At 44.6% G+C, this 20,958-nt stretch overlaps 1 protein-coding gene across 10 annotated transcripts in view; it reads left to right on the forward strand.

Annotated features, from left to right (window-relative positions):
• The window catches only part of LOC121592674 (Down syndrome cell adhesion molecule-like protein Dscam2), a 107,836-nt gene that overhangs the window by 45,300 nt on the left and 41,578 nt on the right, over positions 1-20,958 (forward strand). For 9 of the 10 annotated variants that reach the window (XM_041914325.1, XM_041914321.1, XM_041914320.1 and 6 more), the window contains 3 exons: positions 3,823-3,944; positions 8,019-8,140; positions 11,235-11,293. In XM_041914325.1, coding sequence (XP_041770259.1) covers positions 3,823-3,944; positions 8,019-8,140; positions 11,235-11,293 — 303 coding nt within the window. Of the gene's footprint in view, positions 1-2,924; positions 3,008-3,822; positions 3,945-8,018; positions 8,141-11,234; positions 11,294-20,958 lie in introns of those variants that run through there. The other variant, XM_041914327.1, reaches the window with a different exon arrangement.

Consider the following 20,958-nt stretch of genomic DNA (forward strand, 5'->3'; position numbering starts at 1 on the left):
CAAATTGTATCAACCGGCCCCTTTTCGTTTTAAGTTCGTAGGCTGAAATTTCAGCCTGTCAGTTATAAGCATTGTATAGCAGTTTTCGAGCAGCTATCCGGGCTATTTCGAGCAGTGGGATAATATACAGGTGGACTTATCCCAAGGTGTATATATTTAGAAGGCTGATTTTTATCGCTTCTGCTTCTGAATGAAGATTTCAAGAGTGTTTTGTGCATTCTTCAAGCTACCAGAAAGCCTGTTTGAGCAAAATTTTTCATCCGTTCTGCCAAAAAGTGAGGTACAAATTTGGTTATTAAAAACATGCTATGAGACCTCCTGGTCTACTTACCCGGCGCTCTAGCACCAATCGAACACGACCTCGAACATGCAAAATTTATGAGATTTGACATGTTGGTCTTGTTTGTTTGTTTGTTTGTGTCTGACAGTGCACCTCCATATGATTATATGGGTTTGTTCGAGTCGGATGTCGTGTTCGATTGGTGCCAGAGCGCAGCCTTACTCTTTGATTCAAGATTCCACCACCTGATCTCTTTAATGCACCTTGGGATAAATGAAAACACAACCTTGTTTTGCCCTTTTTTCAAGCAGGTACTCGAATCTAATTCTAGCTTAGAGCCTGAAATAATCTAAACCTATGACTGTGCAGGAACGAGGTCAAGTAATGTAGAAAGAGTTGACAAGCACCCAAAAGTTCGTTACAACAGTTTGACATCTAAAAGCCCTTTCTCGATTCAAATTTTAATTATGATTTTAATGGTGAATCGGGCTGGTAATCACAAGAAAATTGTAATTTACTTCATTAATTTTACATTAAAAGTATATATGCCTGTAGCAAATATATATGTTCGAGGGTTCGATGAATATTCAAGGTCAAATGGCATCCAAGATGGCCAAACCGATTTTAGCTGATATTTGACCTCGTTCCTACATAGTCCTTGAACTATACTAAAAATCGCAGGCTAGATTTGTGTATAGATTTGCATGGAGTTTTGACATGGTTTCAGCCTCCAACTGTCAAACTCCATATAAAAAAGCTGACTAGAATCTTGAGGACCCTCAACAATCTCTAAAAGCTCGATCAGAACCAGGCACCATAAAACGGACACGCAAACACCAATCGATCCTTTGCTCTCTCAAAAAGATGCAATTTGCAAGCTCGTTAAGCAAGATCAGATAAGTTTATCTGAATAATCATTAAGCTAAAGGTACACAATCTCAACGTTGCGTTGCAAATGATCATTCTTTTGCTCTACTTCCCCGTGTGCCATTTCCTACATTCATTCAGCTTCCTCGGTTCCTCTTACCCGGTCCGAAAACATTGAATGGTGATGTGAATTGTCACGTACCGTCCCCGGTAGCACTCCGCATAAAGCAAAAGTCTATAATCTTGTAAGTACAACAATATATCGAATAGTATTTATGGACGTGAATGCTACCGAATCGGAGCCACGGTTGATTCGGTTAGCTCTCGGTCCCCGGTCCTGTACGCGCGCGCGGTACAGCAAACACACCGATCGACGTGACACGAAATAAAAATACAAACACACATACACACATAAGGACATACAGAGCTTAGTAATATCGTCCCTCGCAATAAGATGGGTACGCCCCGAAGGATGAGAACCGCCGTGTTGTGTACGATACTCCCGGGGCAAGTAATATCCTCATTTTTATTCAATCGTCTTATCTCGGGGTCTGGTAATGGTCCGTGCTGATCCCGTGGTTGGCACTGTGCTTCTCCGGGCTCTCTTTTTCTCACACAAATACACCAACACACACATGTACAAACAGTTCCCCCAAGGTGGAAAGTCCTTTTTTGTCCGCTATATTCCTCCCCACACACGGTTCGATTTTCACTTTAACAGCAGCGCAGCAAGTTGAATCATCCCGTTGCGGCTGCTAAAAAGGACCCGGGCCATGGAATGGAGCAAACGGAACAGAAGGTGAAACTAAATGATGAGCTTCAGAAGCAGTTTTGCAAACGAGCAAAGTCACCTTCTCGAACTCGTGTGCTAAACTCTGCTGCTGCTGCTGCTGCTGCTGTCCCGGTGATGTCCTCTCGATGTTCCTACTTTCTTACCCAGTAGAAAGATGAAGCTGGTACAAGAGGAGAAAGATTTGAAGAGAGCAGTAGTGGTTATGTTTTTTTCCCCCGTGCCGTTACTAAGCTGGAAAACATGGATCAGACAGTAAGGCTGTCAGGATGAGGTGCTGAGAGCGCGCGCGCGTGTGGACACTTCTGACGACTGAACGGGGAGCGAGCATGTGCGCCACACAGTCGCATATATTCAATTCTAGCACATAAAAACATGCCAACAAACACACCGGCACACACCCACACACATACATACCATCCTAACGGTGTGTGAAAGTGCTCGCCGAAGTGGGAGAATGTAAATAAAATAGCTCAAATTCTTGCACCACTTTAGCACGTCGCTTTTCACCGTTTTCACCGACACGTGTGCAAACGACGCGCGGGTTAGACGGGGTCGAAGCAAAAAGAAAACCAGACCCCGCCAGACCATGACTATTTCTCACCCACCTGAGGGCGTCAACGGGCAGTCTCCTATATGTGTGTGTGTGTGTGTCTATATGGCTTCGTGTGTAGGGGACTGATTTATTGCGAAATATATTTCATAAATGGTGGAATTTCACTCACCACTCGGAGGCAGGGAATAGTAGACGATGCTGCCTTAGCAACGGGCAGTGAGCTATCTCGGGCCTTGGGCTTTGACGGTTTCCTTGGCTACACCCCAGACACAAGCGCTCACAAATTGATAGTGTTGTGGTTTCGGCATTTGAAAAATGCTTCACTTTACGTGGCGAAGCGCCGGTTTGTAAAACTCGAAGAAAAACGTGAAGCTCAAAATGGAAACGTGCGGACGAATGGATAAAACGCAATTATTAATGATGCTTCTATTGTTTCTGCACCTTCCTTGCCTGGGGGGAGGAAGGGGAGGGTGTTGGCAGTGGTTGAAGCTAATGGAATTGCAGCAGCACACAGGTGAGCGAGCAATGGGGCGCGCCCGGCTACCGGTGATCATTTTTCACGCCCCGCTCCATTTGCCTGTGTGAAGTTACTTTTCTTTAACTTTGTTCGCGCATAAATTTGCCCACGTCTCGTGGTGGTGGTGGTGGTGGTGTGATTGTGAGGCCGCGATGCTGCGGTTACAAGTTATGTCCGCATTACATAAAAATGCCCATTTTTCTTAACTCGTTCAACGCTCGGGAAGCTGGTGCACTATGGGAAGGTGAATGGATAAATGTGAAAACTTTCAATTTTTATATGTATATCTACCAGGTTTTTTTTTACTATAGATAAGTAAGTCGATAAATGTATTAAAGACCGTAAAAATTAACAAAATTGTTGCATCTCATTTAATGCAATTAACAACCTCATCTAAAAATGATTTTAATATAAAATTTAACGTACCCATTACCTATGGTTCACTTCTCTCCCACCGTGCGAAAGATACGGAAAGCATCTTGCTAATAAATTTGTACCCAACCACCCACCCGAAAACTTCACCCTCGTCATCAAACAGTCACACCTTATGGTCGCGTGGGGGGTTTTTCCACCATTTGCAAATTGAACCATTACCGTTTGAGCGTTTTGGGCGGGCAATGAAGAAAGTTTTTCGACGACAGTTATGCTCTTCCCCCCTTCCCTGTCATCCAGCTGCTGCTGCTGCTGCTGCTGCTGCTGCTCACTCATTCAATTCACTTTTGGTTGATTTTTCATTCGCGACAACATTTTCTAACAGTTTACTCCACTTTCTCGTTCTTTCCTTTTTTTTTTTCTTTCGTGCCGTCCCACAGGCGTCATTCTGCTCGATCTCCAGGGGCCGGTGTTTTTGGCCGAACCACCGTACAAGGTAGAATTCTCCAACAACTCTGGCGGCCTCATCGACTGTACCGGACATGGCAGCCCGCCACCGGATGTAAGTAGCGCGTCACTTTACTTTGTTGATCTTTTAGAAGGGGTTGGGAACAATGCTCCATCGCTTCGTCTGTTAGTGCTCATTGAAATATGTTTTCGTTCAAATTCCCTTGCTAATCTATTTTATTGGCCCTTTTGAAACATTATTTTGCTTCAATAACCCCCACTAGACGAAGAAAGCCGATCAATTTCTTGTGGCTGTTGCTTTTCTCCCCCCCCCCCCCCCCCTCCACACTGCTGCAGTGCGCAGTGGGTTGATTTAATGCTTGTCTGTGCTACGATATTAAATCATTTTACAATTGATAGCCGAGTCGGGCGGGCAGAAGAGCGAGCAACATTGGATGTGGTAGGCAGGTTTTTACAGGCCCGCTCGTTTCAGCAAGCTTTCCACGAAATCATTTCATCTTTGAATTGCTTCACTCTTGCAAATGGGTTATGTAAAGCTCTGTGTGTGTGTGTGTGCCTATCGCTCCCGCCATAGATATATCAACCATAATGGTGAAACATTAGATAGCATCAAATGGATGGCAAGGATAGCGGTCGATCGCGCAAAATGAAATATATTTTCCAGTCCAGTTGCTCTGGTCTGGAAGGAGCTTTACTCGGAACTATAAAAGTGGTCGATCTTTGCAAGCGCGAGCATAAAAAGGCAATTAATTAAGCTCTTGTGATTGATGCTAGCAAGGCGACGGTTTGTCGAGTGCTTTGAAACAACATTATTCAGGAATGTTTGTTTGGAATGATTTAAATCCTTTCATTCTTAACATCAAATTAGATGTGGAATGCGCTAGTGCTTCTATTATCTTGAATGTAATTTCATTTCATTCCTTATTTTTATTCAACATTTTCCTTTCCAATATATTTTATGAACTGTAAACTGCAGCTGCATGTTATTTCTGCGATCGTTATGAAGATGTTCGATTTCCTATTTCAATTAGCACAACTCTTCTGCATCATTTCTTAAACGTTCCTTTCCTTCTAAAGAAGTGTAGGAAGCAGGAAAGAAAAATAAGAACAAAACTTGTGAAGTATTTCAATTAAAATTCACAACAAAAACACAGCCAATCCGACAAAGCATGCCGGACACGTAGCAAAGAAACGAAATAGTTCGCTAAGAACGGGTTAAAAACGAAGCGGGGCAAAAACAGAATCCGCTCAACCGACACAATCAACCGAGGCACAAAAGTCATGGCGAAAGCTTATAGCCTGCAACTCTAATTTACTCCCTTCGGCCGCGTACACAAAGAGTCGAATGTCTACCCCAGCTCCTTCCTGTAGGACAAAGGAAATCGAACTAGCACCGAGCCATGATCGAGCTTCCCTGGTCTTGGGCACGTCAGTGCAAATGAAGTTTTCCCTCAGCTATGCCGCTTTCGTTCGCTTTGCGCCATTTTGCGAGCCGTGGAAGGAAAAAAATGCAAGGACAGCAACCAAGCCTGCACATCCTTTTAATCCTTCGATTGATTGACGACAATAATTTCCTATTAATTTTCCTCTCATCGCTCTCGTCGGGTACGTGCCCAACCGCGGTCGCCCACCGTGCAGCGTTCGGGTTTTGTTCTCGAGTAAGAGGCAAGCAAGAGGACGAAAAAAGAAAACACACACCGCTTCGCATCCTTCGTACCTTTATTCGTCCCGAGATTTATTCCCCCCCACCCCTCCCCTCTTGGCCACGGTACAACGCCACCACAAGAGTGTTGTTGGTGTTGACGGAAGGAAATCGATTCTGAAGAGCGCTTCGCTGGCGTAAAGGAAAAATCTCCGTCTTTTCCGTGCTTTCCCCTCATTCAACCAGTTCCTGAGGAAGTGATGTAAGCGTTTGATGGAGTATGCGTTGGTCCTCGGTCCTGTAAACCGCAGGCAGGCATGGCAGAGCAGGTTCGTTAGCTCATTGAAAGTCGTTTCGAATTTCAATCGAACGGAACGGCACTGTGTGAGGGAAAGAGGGAGCGAGCGGCACCGGAAAGGCAAAGTAAGCTAAGCGTTAGGCAGGGAAACAGGAAAGAGAACTTCAATTTTCCACCGTTGCGGCAAGGTATGTTGCGTAATTGCTGAGATGGAAATTCCAACCAGTTTTTCTGTACAGTTGTTCACGTTTTCATAAGGTCGTTTCCAATTTTACTGGCCCACGGGAGGCTCTTGTTTTTTTTTCCTCCCGAAGAATACAATGGGAAGTAGGAAATGAAAGGAGGATTATTTCATTACATTCGCACAATGCACCACAAACTGCCCAGACGATCGTTTTCCCCATTTTGGAACTGGAATGTGACCATGTCATCCTTCGGTGTTTTCCTCATTTTTAACAAACTCAGAATGCAACATGTGCCGTACCGATTAGCCAGAGGGCAACGATTAAGCAGGGGAAAGAAAGCTCAGCTTTTGGTCACGCAGCCATCATAACCCATCCTTATGGTGCGGAGAATCGGATTACCCGCGCACGGCATCAGCACCGGGATAGCATCATAATCATAAACGATCATGTTCTCCCATCGCTTGCGTTTCTTTTCCGTGGCCCATCCGCCATCCACCACCCCAAAAGCATCATAATGGCTTTCGGATCGCTTTCCGTGTGGTGAGGAAGATGAAAGCAAAAACTATCCCAAAAGAAAAAAAAGGACGAATTTCTTCGGAGAAAGGAAGAGACCGTTCCTCTGTTGCTTAGCTTACACAGCGACCAGGAAAAACGGCCCAATATGTGTGTATGTTTGTGACCATTTTCCAAACACGATTGGCAATTCCGATTAATCTTATTTGAAACGTGCCGGATTAGAAATCATTAGCGAAGTGTCGGGGGCCGTCATTAATGTTACGGAAGGATCACAACACAATCATTGCCGCCGCTGGCGTCGCACGTTTGGGTGTATAATCTGCACAGCTGGCAGATTATAGGGACACTTGGCATTTCGGGAGTATGGAGAAATTGTCGTTCGATTTCAGCACACTCGCTTTACGCTTACAACACTTACAAAGCCCTGTCTTGTGTTAGTTGCGTGGCGTACAGGTGAATTTGCTTCAACCAATGAAAAGCTCCGGCGTGAACGATAATGGGATTTTCGCAACAGCTGTTTGTACATTCTTATTATTCTTCCATGTTAATCTCGATAACTGATAATAAGCACATTGCTCCCTGTCTACTCCAGGTCCTTCCACAAGTCTTTTAAAGAGTATTGTTCCATTTCTTCTATCTTAGTTCATGAATAGTGGCGCTTTCTTGGTACATGCAACAGTCGTAATATGTATTAGTGGCCTGGTTTAATCCCTATCAAGATTCTGGCATTAGTCACTGCTTATGAGATCTATAATTTCACCTTTTTATTACCAATATCAGTTACCTATTTAGAAGTCCTAATATCGATCCTTGAACTCATTCCTATAGTTACGATGTTATGATGGTAAAATGAATGTTTACTTAGCTTTGCTAATAGTTATCAGGTTGTTATCAAGATATTCCCAGAAAAAGGTATCTGAACAATCTGAGTTATATATCTCATGGACATTATTATATCTTCCTCAATCTGAAATCGAGAAATCTGATCATTGGGCTTTAGCTTTGTTTTAATGTTTTCATCATGCACACTCAATCCAACGTTACACAACGTTATTGCGATAATGTGATTTAAAAAAGCCCCACCCGAACAGTCGAAACCAAACAGTAAATGTTAATATTTGTTTGATTGATTTTAAACATTCACGAGTTCCATTAGAGCTGCTGCTGCTGCTGCTGCTGCACGCTTGAAGCACTCTCACGTGTCTAGACGCGCGTCATTCGACGAAAAGCAGCATGGAATCCATTATGCTTCGATTTGGCGACATGCTCTCTTCAAACAGCTATCATATGCAGCCATCGTTTGTCTAGACCAGTGCAAACCCAATCCCGGCCCTTCCCCCCAGCGACCGTATTGCCTCCCCCGTAGGGTCATTCACTTCCTAAATCCGGTAGCCACTCTTAGCCGCTTCTACTTTATGCCGTAAGCTTCGTGCTCATCACATTTTTCACTTTTTTAAGGGACTAGCGCTGAACAATGTTTCGTGGTTTTTTATCTTTTCTTTCTTCTTTTTCCCTATTTTTTTGCAGGTCGAGTGGTCGGTAGCGACCACCAATCACGAGCTGGTCTACACGCTGCCAAACGGAAGTCTGATTTTTTATCCATTTTCTGCGGACAAATTTCGTCACGAAGTTCACTCCACAGTGTATAGGTAAGTTCATGTGTATGTGTGTGTGTGTCTGTATATTCCTTCGTTAGCTTTTCTTAGCTGACAGTTCAGTCCCTGCTCATCACTGCTGCGGATGATAGCTTCACAGCTGGAGATGTGTGGGTTTGTGTGTGTGTGTTTTACCCCCATTTTCTAACGCTGCACTATTTCGCACGTAGCAGTTTTTTTGTTCTTCATCTCTTTTAATTTTTTCACCCTCACAAACAGAGGTTTTAAATGCTGCCCTACCAAGACGGTTACAATCATGTCCTTTCGTTTTGCTTTCTGCCTGTCCTTCCCGAGCTGGGACGGTCGTTGATTTCTGCGGCGCGCTTGTTTGTTCGTTTCTCACGCCCGCAATATGCAAACGTCAGCTGCATACGGCCCCGTGACCATGGCTATGAATATACCGGATAAAAATGGGAGCGCCAGATGATGATGATGATGATGGTGATGCTATCGCACAAAACCTTCACCAAACGTGCCCACAGTGTGAGGTTGAGCGGTGGCCGTGGGTTTGGGCTGGGTTTTAAAAATGTCGAGCAAAAATTCAACCACCGTCAGTGGGACCAGAATGCACGGGGACCGTCGTTTGTTCACCCATGTCCGGGTTCCGGACTTAAGCCTGGCCAGGCACAATCCAGAATGGTTGCAAAAAAATAAAAAACGACACGACTCCTTTGCTTCCAAAGAAATCTCCTGTGCGTCACCTGAAAATGACAATTCCTCCAGTAGCACCGCGGGATGAGGAATTTTCCTTCTTTGCCCAAACCGCTTCCCCACTTCCTGGCTCTGGCCCTACGTGGTGCGTTTATTGCGCTGTCCTGTCTGGTCGCATTATCGTTAGCTACGGGGCCAGCATTCCGTTTTGGACATTCTTGCACTGCTTAAGGGTTTATGTGCTATTTCTTCAACTGCTTGCGGTCGGCCACAGCACAGCGCTCAAGGCAACGGGCATTCCTTTGTCTGATTTGCCATCATTATCGTCATTTGTTGTGTGTTTTTCTTTCGCGGGAAGCTGTCTTTTTTATCTCGCTCTCTGTCTCTCTATCTCACTCACTTTGTGCTGTCCAATGTCCGCACCAGGCATGGATAATATTTTTCCCCTTCTGCCCCTGCCTCTCCCTGCTGCCACCAGAACCAGCAGCGAGCGAAGGTAGTTGTGCGAGATTTTAGGGAAAAGCCAACGATTTACGAGCCGCACATAAATACAGGCGCTTGTAGGCAAGCTTCAGAATGGGATTGAAGAAGCGCGCACGCTGCCATACCGGCCCGGCGGTTGTAAATTGTTGAACGGCGAACGGGCGACCGACAGTACTGGAGGCGTTGTAAAACTTTGCTAATGGTAATGTCAGCAAGTGTGCGTGATGCTAAGCTTGTCGAAGTTATGACTAGAACGGAGCTACCGGGAAAAGTACAAGAATTTGTGAGTGCATTTTGGGACATAATTTTCCGCCTTTGTGCGTTGTTTGTTGTTCCAGTAGCGTCAGCGTATAAAACATTTCACATCTATCAAGTGGAATACATCGCGCCATTGCCGAAAGCGGTGAAGAATGTCATTAGATGGCGTTAGTGGCACTTTTAAAGTAATTTTCGGTTGCAGAACTGGTTCGGAAAGAAGCTGGAAATTTTGGGATATTTTGTTTGTATTAGCAAAGAGCCCTCCACGGTATTGTTAAACTCCTAAAGGTATGCAATGCAATGATTTATTTTAAATGTACTATAAATGTAGCTGAACACTTGATTAATTACATGGCAAAAGAAGTATCAGTTATGTGGAGTGCTATTCAGCCTATACTTCTATACTACTTCAACCTGTGTTTTTTTCCTTCGTTACCGATTCAGCTGAAAATGAATCCATTATGTGCTTACAATACAAATGGAAGCCATTTATGCTTGCCAACTCCGCAAACTGGAGTTTAATAAGCTCCGACATGATCAAAATAGACCTTCTGAGCGCTCTTACGACGCCGATAATCCCTAGTTATAAAATGTATTCTTATTATCTATCTTCTTGAGCGTACAAAAACTTGTACCACTTCAGGGAACAGCGAAAGAACAGGAACAGACGTCTTTGTTTGATCCGTGATTACCCAAAAAAAAAAACAAGCGAACAGAATGAAAAATGCGTTTTTCAACTTTTCCAAACATCCAAATGCTGGTGCTGGGACTAACTTTAAGAAGCTGCTCCCGTTCTACCTCACTGGAAGAGATTTTAATTAAAATCGACCCGATAATTTATCGCGCTACGTGGTGTTATCTTTCGCTTCGGCCAAAATCCCAAAACGCCTAAATGTAGGCAATGCGCCTCTTCCAGAGGCGTTCCTTTTGAGCGTTTTCTGTCGTTTCAGTAACTTGGCAAGGAATGTAATAAACAATTTTGCACTTGAATATTACACCCCGCATAGGCGGATGAGACATGGTTTCCAACGTTGCCATGTATCTTAAGGTGTCTGCAACATTCATGAATAGAAGAACGATTGCTGATCGGTAGAGCGTACCAAACACACCTTTCGTAAGTTGACGCTAGCCCTGTCCAGACAGGTATTGTTTAAGAATCATCCCTACCATCCTTCAATAAGTTTTTACAATGCCCGTGCGCTTGTTAGGCAGAAATAAGGGTGTACTTGTACTGAAAGCTTTCGCTCCTCCACCCCGTACTCTGTTCTTCCCCTTCCGGCTATCCACTACTAAAGCCGCAATGACCGACCGCACAACTAAGAAATCGTAGAGAAAATTATGCTTCCATCCTTTGCGCTGCGGTTACGACCGCACTGATCAAAGGAAAAACGCTGCAAAATGGTTACCTATCTCGTGCCGCAGCATGACCCGCTCGTTGTGCTTCGTTGCGCCCGGGGATGCTTTAAAGTTTTTAATTAAATTCCATCCGATCCGATAACTGATTGTACTTTTGTAGTTTTACACCGTGGTTTGCAAAGGTTTGTATCGTGTTCTTTTCTTTTCTCCTCTTTTTTTTGCTCTGTTGTATAAATTTTCCACTTCGCCGTAGAAGTGAGCTGTGGTTTTTTCCCTGGTTTGACCTGCTTTGAAGAGTAAATCATGCTAAGGTTGTGTTTCTTTTTCCACTCTCTTTCAGATGTAAATTAAAAAACTTAGTCGGCACTATCTTAAGCCGGGAGGTGCACGTGAAAGGAGGTGAGTAATACCACGACACACAATGCAGCATGATGATTGCGAGAAACTGGACTGAAGCGACTGAACGATTTATTTGTTAATTTTATTAAAACATCAATCACTCATGATGAACATTAAACATTTTCCATGCAGTTCAGTTTGTAAAAAAAGCTCATTTGAAGCTTTTCCCAAGAGCGCAAACTTTCCATCCCACAGCAAATATCATTGACAGTGTTTTGCCTCCCACTTGTGTCCACTTTCTGACAGATTTTCCCAGTGGGCTTTCGCTCACAGTTGATGGGAGTTTCCCCCCCCCCCCCCACCCCACTTTTTTTCCTTCTATCGTTACAATTCCACCATGCTGGGAGTTACTTCTGACAAAGTTTTACCTAATTAAGGGACGGCTTCATTAGCGCGGTTGAGTCGAAACCACCGTTGGCAAACAGTTTTCCCATTCGCCCTTGTTCGTTTTCGTTCGCTTTGTGGTGGCAACGCTCTCGAAAGGGAATATTTTTTTAGTGTTTCTTTTGCGTGCATTTGTAAGAACATTTATCCGCTGTTTTTTTGCTTTTTATTTGTTGGTTAGCTTTCGTTGACTGCGACAAAAACCGGTGTCAATGAACACGTACATTGCGTACAATTTGCCCAACTGGTGAAGCTGATGAATTATTAGGCAAAGTTTGTTAGCAAGTGTTCAAGTATCACCAAAAGCTAGGAGTTTTGACGGAACAGCAGAACGCACACGTTCGCCGCGTTTACGCAAGCGTTTACGTACCATTCGGCATAATCGTAGCCGAACCCTCTTCAAACTGTCCGGATGGCTGAAAACAACTCCACCGAGCGCTGCTGGTAGCGTATGCTAATTGGGATGAAAATTTGTGTGACGAGTTGAGTCGTTGAGTGTGTTGCTTTCGAAAGTTTTGATACAGCTGGATGGATAGAGTGAGTGACGTGCAAATAGAAATAGGAGGGGAAAAAAACAAAAGCACTAAAGTTTGTTTGCAGCTTTTCAAAATTTGTAGTTCCATTTACATGTTAGGAGTTTTAAAGTGGCATAAACAGAAGGGAATTTCTAACTAAAATGTTCAAAGTGTATAGTTTGGCGCATGATTTACACTCACTTACTTCACTGGGGAAACGTTTACCAACCTGACAATCAAAGTCGTTACTTTAATCTGAATCATGTTAAGTAAGCTGTGCGATACAAATTGCATACATTTAGGCGTCGAATTCATTCTAAAAATGCATCTATGTTATACTAATTGCATACTTTTAGGCGTTTTAAATTATGTTTAGCCCTATGCGTCTACCGTGTTATACAAATTACATATATTCAGGCGTTTTTTTTTAATTTCATTATTAAATTGCCATTTGGCTTTGACGATGGCTTGAGAACATCCTCAAAGCAAGTTCATTATTTACAACCTATCTGATTGCCATTGAAAAAATAAAGAAAGCAAACGACATCTTCAACAGATCGTTTATCCATCGTCAACTATCGCAAACTAAATACACAAAATAAATACGCATTACGCCAAGCACTTTCACCAGCATTGCATTAGCGGTGCAACTCCATCGTACGCCACGTTGAAAGTTTTGCCATTCCGGCCAACAAAGCACGAAAAGAAACGCAGGGAAGCAACAAAAATAAAACCTCCCCCGATGTAATCCGCAAACACCACCAGCAGCAGCAGTCTCGAACCGCTTTAGCGGCAGTGCTTCCGTTGCAAAGTTGTATTACCGCCCAGCCCGAATACCGATTGCGGCCAATCCTTCTCTATCAGTTGCTTATTTAATTATCGTAAGCAGTGTTCCGCACCGGGCAGGAAGGAAAGGACAAACTTTTGTGCTTCGACCAATCGCCCACATAACACCCGCATTCACCGGCTGTTACTGTTTCGGGTTCGGGAAAAAAAAGATTGCAAAAGAAACAATCCCACGGTGCTGAATAATTCACGAGCCAGTGCACGGGTAAGCGCGAAACGGGAAGCGATGAATGAACATTGCTATTCCAGCGACGGCTTGCAGTTTCCAAAGAGAGAGAGAGAGAGAGAGAGAGAGACGGAGAGAGAGAGAGAGAGAGATAAAACAGTAGCACGAGCAGCGCGGAGCTTACGATACGCGTATTTTGAAGTGATAATAAGTACCGGTTTGCGTCTCGTCCCTTTCTTGCGTAAGCTGTCCATTAATACGCTTCGTTCAAGGGTTCATTCATAGCAAACAGTAACGGTGCAATTATGGGTTGAGATAAAATGGTGAGATGGTTTTAGAAAAAGCTAGTCCACATGCGGAAATAAAGCATCTACTGACAAAATGGATCCTTACCTTCTATTCTGCCGTCTTTCACGCAATGACTCTTAAAATAGAAAGCCATCGCTCATGTGTGTGAAAATAATTGCACACCCCCACCAGTCATGCATACCAAATGACGGTTAAGCCGTCTTTTGACTGTAAAAAAAAGGATAATTCCCACCCGCACCTTGGCAAGCTTAACTGTTCTTTCGAACCATTCACAGCGCTTTCCGATTATTGTAATTGCTGTTCATTATGCGCACTCCTTTCATTTCAACCTGGTTTCCTGGCACCTCCCGTCGGTTTGGTTAAGTAGAGAAGTAGAGCGAAAGCACAGGAAACCGTCCGCTTACTGTACCAACCGTGCGATCGCCTTTCTGTTCAGCAAACATTTTCTATTCTCCTGAGATGAGCCTTGCTTTGAAAAAGAGCACGTGACAATGATGAGAAATAGGTGTGTAGAACCGTTTGCGACGTTTTTGCCCTCTGCTATTTCAACACACACACGTTGGGCGTTATGCGTTGCAGCTAAGGGCGTCTCTCGTAGCACAAAAGGTACGCCAAGCGTAGGTGAGAAAATGGACAAGTGCCATTTCCGCTCGGGTGGTCACTTTTTAATAGCGGTAGAGACGCTTTCGAAGATGCAAAGAAATGGTAAAAAGGCACAAAAGCTGCCCCGTGGGAGGGAAGAAATATTCACTTGCGCAAACACTAATTAAATCCACATTGTTTTGTCCCCAAAAGCTTTGTGAATGCATTAAAATGTCAGGTTCGCCCACCTATTTCTAGTAAATGGTTTGAGTCCCACAGCGCCACAGTAATTACTTTACACGACTCTGATTTGTCGTGTGCCTTTGCGGCACGTCAAGATGTGTAATGTAATGGAAAATGTCAGCCTAATCTGCGGAGGAGAAAGATTAGTTTAAAACGTTGAAGTGAAGCACCTTTTTGCTGCATACTTAGAAAGTGCTGCCGGTGCTTTCATTAAACGCCAGCGAAAAGAAAAAGATCTCACAAAGCGGATCCGCTGAAGCAGAAGAAACTGTCACACTTTCTGTCCCCATCCGGGCCTAAAATGTGGTTCATTCGGCAAGTGTCTTAACGTTTATTATTACCTTTTTTTGTTGTTGCTGCTCGCTTCATTCTCTCCCGCACAAAAGTTCAAACAAACCTAAAACAACTGGCCGTTTGTGGGTGACGTGGGTATGCCAGGCAAGGCAGGCAGGGGGGGGGGCAATTCGTTTTCACGAGCAAACACAATTTAGTTCTTATCGGGAACGCGCACCGCTGCCGAAAAGCGCTGCCGTGTCTAACGAGCGCTCTGAGGTTTTATGTTGAGCTGGTTTGCTGCTTTGTGACATGAGTGGAGTGTGCCGGCGCTGAAAACACTAGAAAATGCTACCCAATTTTTGTTTGGCACCCACCACCCCATAAGCCATTGCCGTCGTCACACTACACACGGACGCATCGGACCCCCCAGGGTTTGGGGTGGATTGATAGGCTTCCATTAGGGTTAATGGTGATAGTAACGGGCCCAGATGGATGCCGGATTATGTAACGAGCTGTCTAATGGTTTGATGCTGGCCACCGGGACAAAGGTGAACACATGCACACAGACAGGCAGCGATTGTTTGCACAGCGGAGAGGGTTGAGTTGCACGCGGCTGAACTTGAAACAAGTGAAGATGATAGTTGAATTCCTTGTTTTACGGTGTATTGATTTTTCTCGCGTCTCAACTTCCTGGCGTTCTGGGGAAATGGGTCGTATCGAGAGCAATAAGAAGGAGACGAAAGGTAAAGGCTTGTCTTTCGTTGCGCAGATGGCAGAAGGTAAAGGTACCATTTGGCCGGAAAAAGCGTACGGAGCGCGTTTAATTATCGTTACAGCAAATGAGCGTGTGCTTCGTACACGGGCTTTGTTGGTCGTAGTTTTTTGTTTGTATCCGCCGCATCATGACGATATGTGCCTGAGATAGTTACAATGTGTGAAATGATAATCATTAGTCCAACGGAAGTTAAGCCATTAGTATTGAGTGTTGTGATTCGTTCCGTTGGCTTTGACGATTACCGACCTAATGGCGATAGGCGTATTGTGATTGGTGTTTGTACTACTTGTAGTTCAATTAGGCGTAAGCTGTTTCAACTTGATGCTTCAATATGTTATTAACTCTTTCTTTTATTACGTATCTCGTGCTTCAACCACTTTGGGTTCATGTTGAGCCTACGCTCGATTATTTTCTATTTTACTGCTTGGGTTGTTTCTTTGCATGTGCATATGATGGCCAACACTCTGGAGTCTGATTAGCTTTGTTTCTTTGTACGAGAACCCTCTGCAGTGCCGTAGTCATTATAGCTCCTTCTCAATAGTCACTCAACACATACGGTGCCAAATGTTCTTCTGAGCATCTTCATCTCGAACTCTACGTAGTGAATTTCATCAGATTTGGAGTCAGAGTCTATGTATCAGAAGTATATGAGTGCACTGGTACTAAAAAGGTACGATAAAGTCCCAGCTTTGACCACCGCGACCAGTTATTTGCGGTGAATGACACCTCTTTTCAGGCTATAGAAAGATCGGTTGGCAGCCACCATTCTTACTCTGACCTTTGACCCGACATATGTGAAAGCTTGGACAACTTCAAAAGAGCGTTCAACTATTGGTATGTCATCCAAAACAAAGGTTTGGATTTGTTTGAAGAGCTGCTGTTGGTGTCTTCTAGTCTTTGCCTCGTTTATCAGCAATCCGAAGATTTCTCTCACTTGGTCTGTCGTTCGGTAGGCTTCAGCTACAAGGGAGGTTGTAGACCAACGATGCTTTCTACAGTCGTATCTTCTAAACATTTTTTTTAAGATTTTCCCAAGGATATAAATTGTCATTTCAGGTGGTTACAAATCTGTCGAATAATTCACAGAACTCAACCTATTTTCCCTATATTCAAGATTATTCAACATTTTATCGTGGTTTAAGCCGGCTGATCTGAAAGCTGAATCAACACCAAAAGGAAAGTTTCTCTCTCGAAACTCCTTTCCCTTTTGGGATGTAAATGTGTCTAAAAAAAAAGAGTTGTAGATAACACGCTACCTTTTGGGGCAGCCCGGTCAGTGGACTTAATGCACTGCAAACAAACCAAAACCTCAAGGTCATCAGCAATCCGCGGTTCAGCTACAAAGCCCCTTTTTTCCTTCCAAAATTGACAAACAAAACGATAAAAATACTACCGTCACGGTCCCGGCCGTGTGGGATTTGTTGTTTTCCACTTTAATCAAAATCCCTTCCCAGCGTCTAGAGCAGCTAGCAATGATCCCTGTTTTAGCATCCCACAAACGCACCGAAGCAAAAGAATCTTTTCATCTGCTTCCTTTCCGAAGTGTTCATTTTTTGTTTAGTTTGTTGGTTTGTTTGTGCGTTTATCCGACTGGCAGTGCCTGTATGCGTGGAGTTAATTTCAAACTCGCCTCAAATCGCCTGCCCCACATGAGCAACGGGGCTAGTGAAAAGTGGTGGGAAAATGGACTTTCCCGCTTAACCCACCTCCCTACCCTCACATGCCATCTCCCCATGTGCTCCCCATGTGCGGTGAATTTCGATGGCTCGATTCGCCCGTAGCGAAACTTTAAGCAACGCGAAACTTTACCATCATCATTGCCATGCCTTACACTTACACCACTGTGAGTGTATTGGGCGACTGTACATGGATGTCTATTTGTTGCCGTCTCTGCTCCCGCACCTTTTCTCCGTCGAAGCCAACACTCCAACGACCACCCATACACACAAACGCCGACTTGGAAGTCGGAACGTGTAGCGATTTTTTATGATAACATTGCACCATAAATTATGCCTTTTTATGTGTTTATTATGGTTTACGTACTTTTAAAAGCATCGCATCGTGAAAGTGTCTGTATATATGTGTGTGTTTGTGCCCTGTGGAGCTTCGCACTTCGCTTCCGTCGGGCTGGGGTAGAAAACCGGAACAAAAGGGAAGGAAAAATTACACCACGGATAAAATAAACCCAACAGCCCCGCACGACAAAAGGCGAAGTTAAACACTAACTCCCAAACAGCAGTGAATCGAGCCAGTCCGTGCTCGGTGCCGCTAGCGGAAGGCCGTACCTTTCCCCTCACCGGTCGGTCTCGGCTGCTGGGCACAAACAACAAACTGGCCGTATAATGGTGCGCACTAAAGTCAAGTTGACGAGTCAAGGCGAAGATGATACAAAATGGGCTTTTCCGCGCTCCCTCCCCGCGCGAGCCTGCTTATCGTCCGGTTGGTTGGTCGGGAGCTTTCGATTTAGTGCCGGCACTGTTCTCGCCACCCGGGCCCGGGCTGAAGAAAAGTCCGATGCAGTTGCCGGTCCAATAAAAAAAATGGCGTTTAAAACGGCAGCAAAGCCTCCCTCGGCCGGGACGCGGTTCACTTTCGTTCGTCGGGATTGACTTTTATTGTGAAAGTTCTGAACGAGCGCCAGCCAAGCGAGCTCGCCGTCGTCGTCGTCGTATTGACTGCGAGTGGCCAAATGGGCACGGAACAAGAAGTTACCGGCACCGGGCATGACTTATTTCTCCCGCGTCATCTCGGCCCTAGCTGACAACGGGCAACAACGGACAAAAAGCTGAAGTGTATTTTGGGCGGCACATTGCGGGAAATCGTGGGACGAAATCCGAACGGTTAGAGTGATGCATAAAAGCACAAACCATCGTGACACAGCGCGTTGACACCCTTGGCGTGAGGTCACGAAATTTCTGACTCAATGATGAGTGTATGCGTGTGTGTGTGTGACGAGAGGAGGCGTTTTGTTGGAGGAGGAAAGCTTTTAAAAATTTTACACTCGAATTTCTTCCGCCGGCTAAAGATTATTGCTTTATCTCTTTTTAGTGTTAGTGCTTAGGGGGGAAAGTACGACTGGAAATGGCACGAGATTACGAGCTGCACTTTGGGAGTTTGCTATAATAACATAAAGCCTTACCGCTTTTTATGCCTGCCCTGGCCTGTCATCAAGCGGAATTATGCAAATGATAAGGAAGTTTACAAATTACACTCGCACTCTTCCAAAGTGACAAATTGAGGCGCGGATAAACTCATTCCACCCCAAAGCGGATAAGGATGTGTGCAGGATCTTCACATTGCAAGCATTTTCCCAGTGCTGTTCGGTGAAGTGAAAAAAGGGACCACATGGCATGCGATTTTAATCGAATTTTATTAATTCCATCCCGTGCCGGAATGGGATTGATATTTTTTTAATCTCGTTACTCGCTCACGTAACCAATCAAATCGACACTCGACGGGCCCTTTGATCGTGCATCCCGTGTGATGATGGTGGCGATACTGCTGCTTCCCATATGATACCTCATTTATTTTCCAATCACTGCACCAATTTCGTGCCCTTTCCTAGTGCCCCCTTCCGTCCCGTGCCGTGGCGGGTTCTCTTGTCTATTGGATTTTCGAGCACGAGAGCAGCAGCACGCCTGTCTAGATTTATCATTTCACGGTTCTGGCAAAAGTCATCATCGTTTATTTGTTGCCGTAATAAAGTAGACGCACGACGGCCATCCTTAGCGCAGCCACCGCCTCCACACAGTGCGCCGTTTGAAACGTGACACTTGTTTTTGCTATAAAAATTGCACATTTATAAGTACACACGTTGGAGTCGGGGGTTGTTTTTTTTTCCTCTGCCCGTGAGTGAAATGGAAAGCCAAAAAAAAATAAAAGAAGCATATGGGACTCTTGCCCGAAAACGAATATGTGTTTGCTCCCGCATCGGAAGATGGGAAATAAAATTGACGACACGGGGTTATAAAAACAGACGAAGAAACATCCACGCTGGGGTTGAGGTTGAAGTGTGTCACAAATAAAACACGTACTTACGCGCAACCGAGAGACGCAAACGTCGGGGCTCCCGTTGACCTCTCGGTGAGTTCTAACGCATCAAGCGGAGAATGGGTTCTGAGGGGTAGCTGTGGTCCGGTCGATGGTGACGATCGCGTCGTAACGTTTGATACCGTCAGCAAATAAAGCTTGCGATAAAACAAGCAGGGCGGAGCGTTACTGTCTAAGGAGTGGGGAGTTTCCGAACGTGTCAAGCGATGGTGAACGGTGAACGGAGAACCGGTTGGTCCAAAGGTTTTAAGATGTCTCGACCTGATTTCAACCGTACTCTAATGTACTTACGGCATTGTTGGCAAAAGCTTAAACTCAAATCGAATCAAAATAGATTTGAAAAAAAAAGAATGATCGAAACAGCACGCTATAAAGGACATAATGGGATTTTCTCTTTCCATTCACTCTAGGCAGTGAACTTACTACACGTTTGAAGCAAATCCTATTTTGATGTTCAGCGTGAAAATTAACGAGTTTCAATTCAGTTAAAATGCGTTTACTTTCATACTGCGCTCTTGGCCAGTCCAGATTTAAGCTACATTCAGCAGGTTTATAGCAGCAAGTTTTATAGCGTTATATAGAATTAGACTGTTTAAACATCATTTGAAGACAATTGATTGCATATATCACGGCGCAAAATCTCTGTGAAGTATTATAAACCAGAAACTGTTACAAGTTGCATAACTTCAGGCGTTAAACAGTAATAAACTGAGATATACCATTGAGCCACAAAAGATCATTAATTTGGAAGCTCGCCACCGATGAGATGGTTTGGCGTGCTCCCAAAGGTACACATTACAGGAAATTGTACATTGTAAACATTTTAGTTTAATTATATCTTGCTTGCCATTCATTACACCATAATTCAGCTCCAAAAAGCCCACACACAAACACTCATAGGGGAAAAGAGGCGACTGTTTATATCACTGACTGAATGATGATTTGATTCCAAAACCCTCCTGCTTCAAGTTTTCTGATTCACTGCGTGCTGCGAGCGTTTGCTATTCTCATTTGCCTTCCAGCTCGCCGCGCAAGGGTTACCCCGGCCGGTGCACGTGACACCGGACCAAGATCATTGAAAAATCAACCGAACCCAGCAAGGGCAGGCACGATCTAGGTCTACGATGGTCATCGTACCAAACACCGAATGTACACCTTGAATATGGAGAAAGCAAATAAAACCTTCCAAACTCCGGAACATATCAACTCTGGCAACTTTTCCCTCGTCAACGTGAGCTCCCACCACCACTCCTCCCGTGCGTTTGGTGCTGTATGTCCTCCGCCCTCCTAAACAGCCTTGTGATCCTGCCTTGATTGCTTCGGCCATGATTTGAGGCGGACCGGTGCGACCGTCCAAGGGAAAGCCTACAAACGTCGTTTGCCTGGGTCGTTGCCGGGTTGGCGGAGATTTTCCTCATCCTTTCCTGCCTTTCTCCTCCTTCCCTACTGCCTGACAGCGAACTTGAGGAATATCAAACGCGACGCAGCAATCGGACAGGGCACGTTTGTTGAAATAACG

This window comes from Anopheles merus, chromosome 2L (genome assembly GCF_017562075.2).
Source record: "Anopheles merus strain MAF chromosome 2L, AmerM5.1, whole genome shotgun sequence".
Lineage (NCBI taxonomy): Eukaryota > Metazoa > Arthropoda > Insecta > Diptera > Culicidae > Anopheles > Anopheles merus.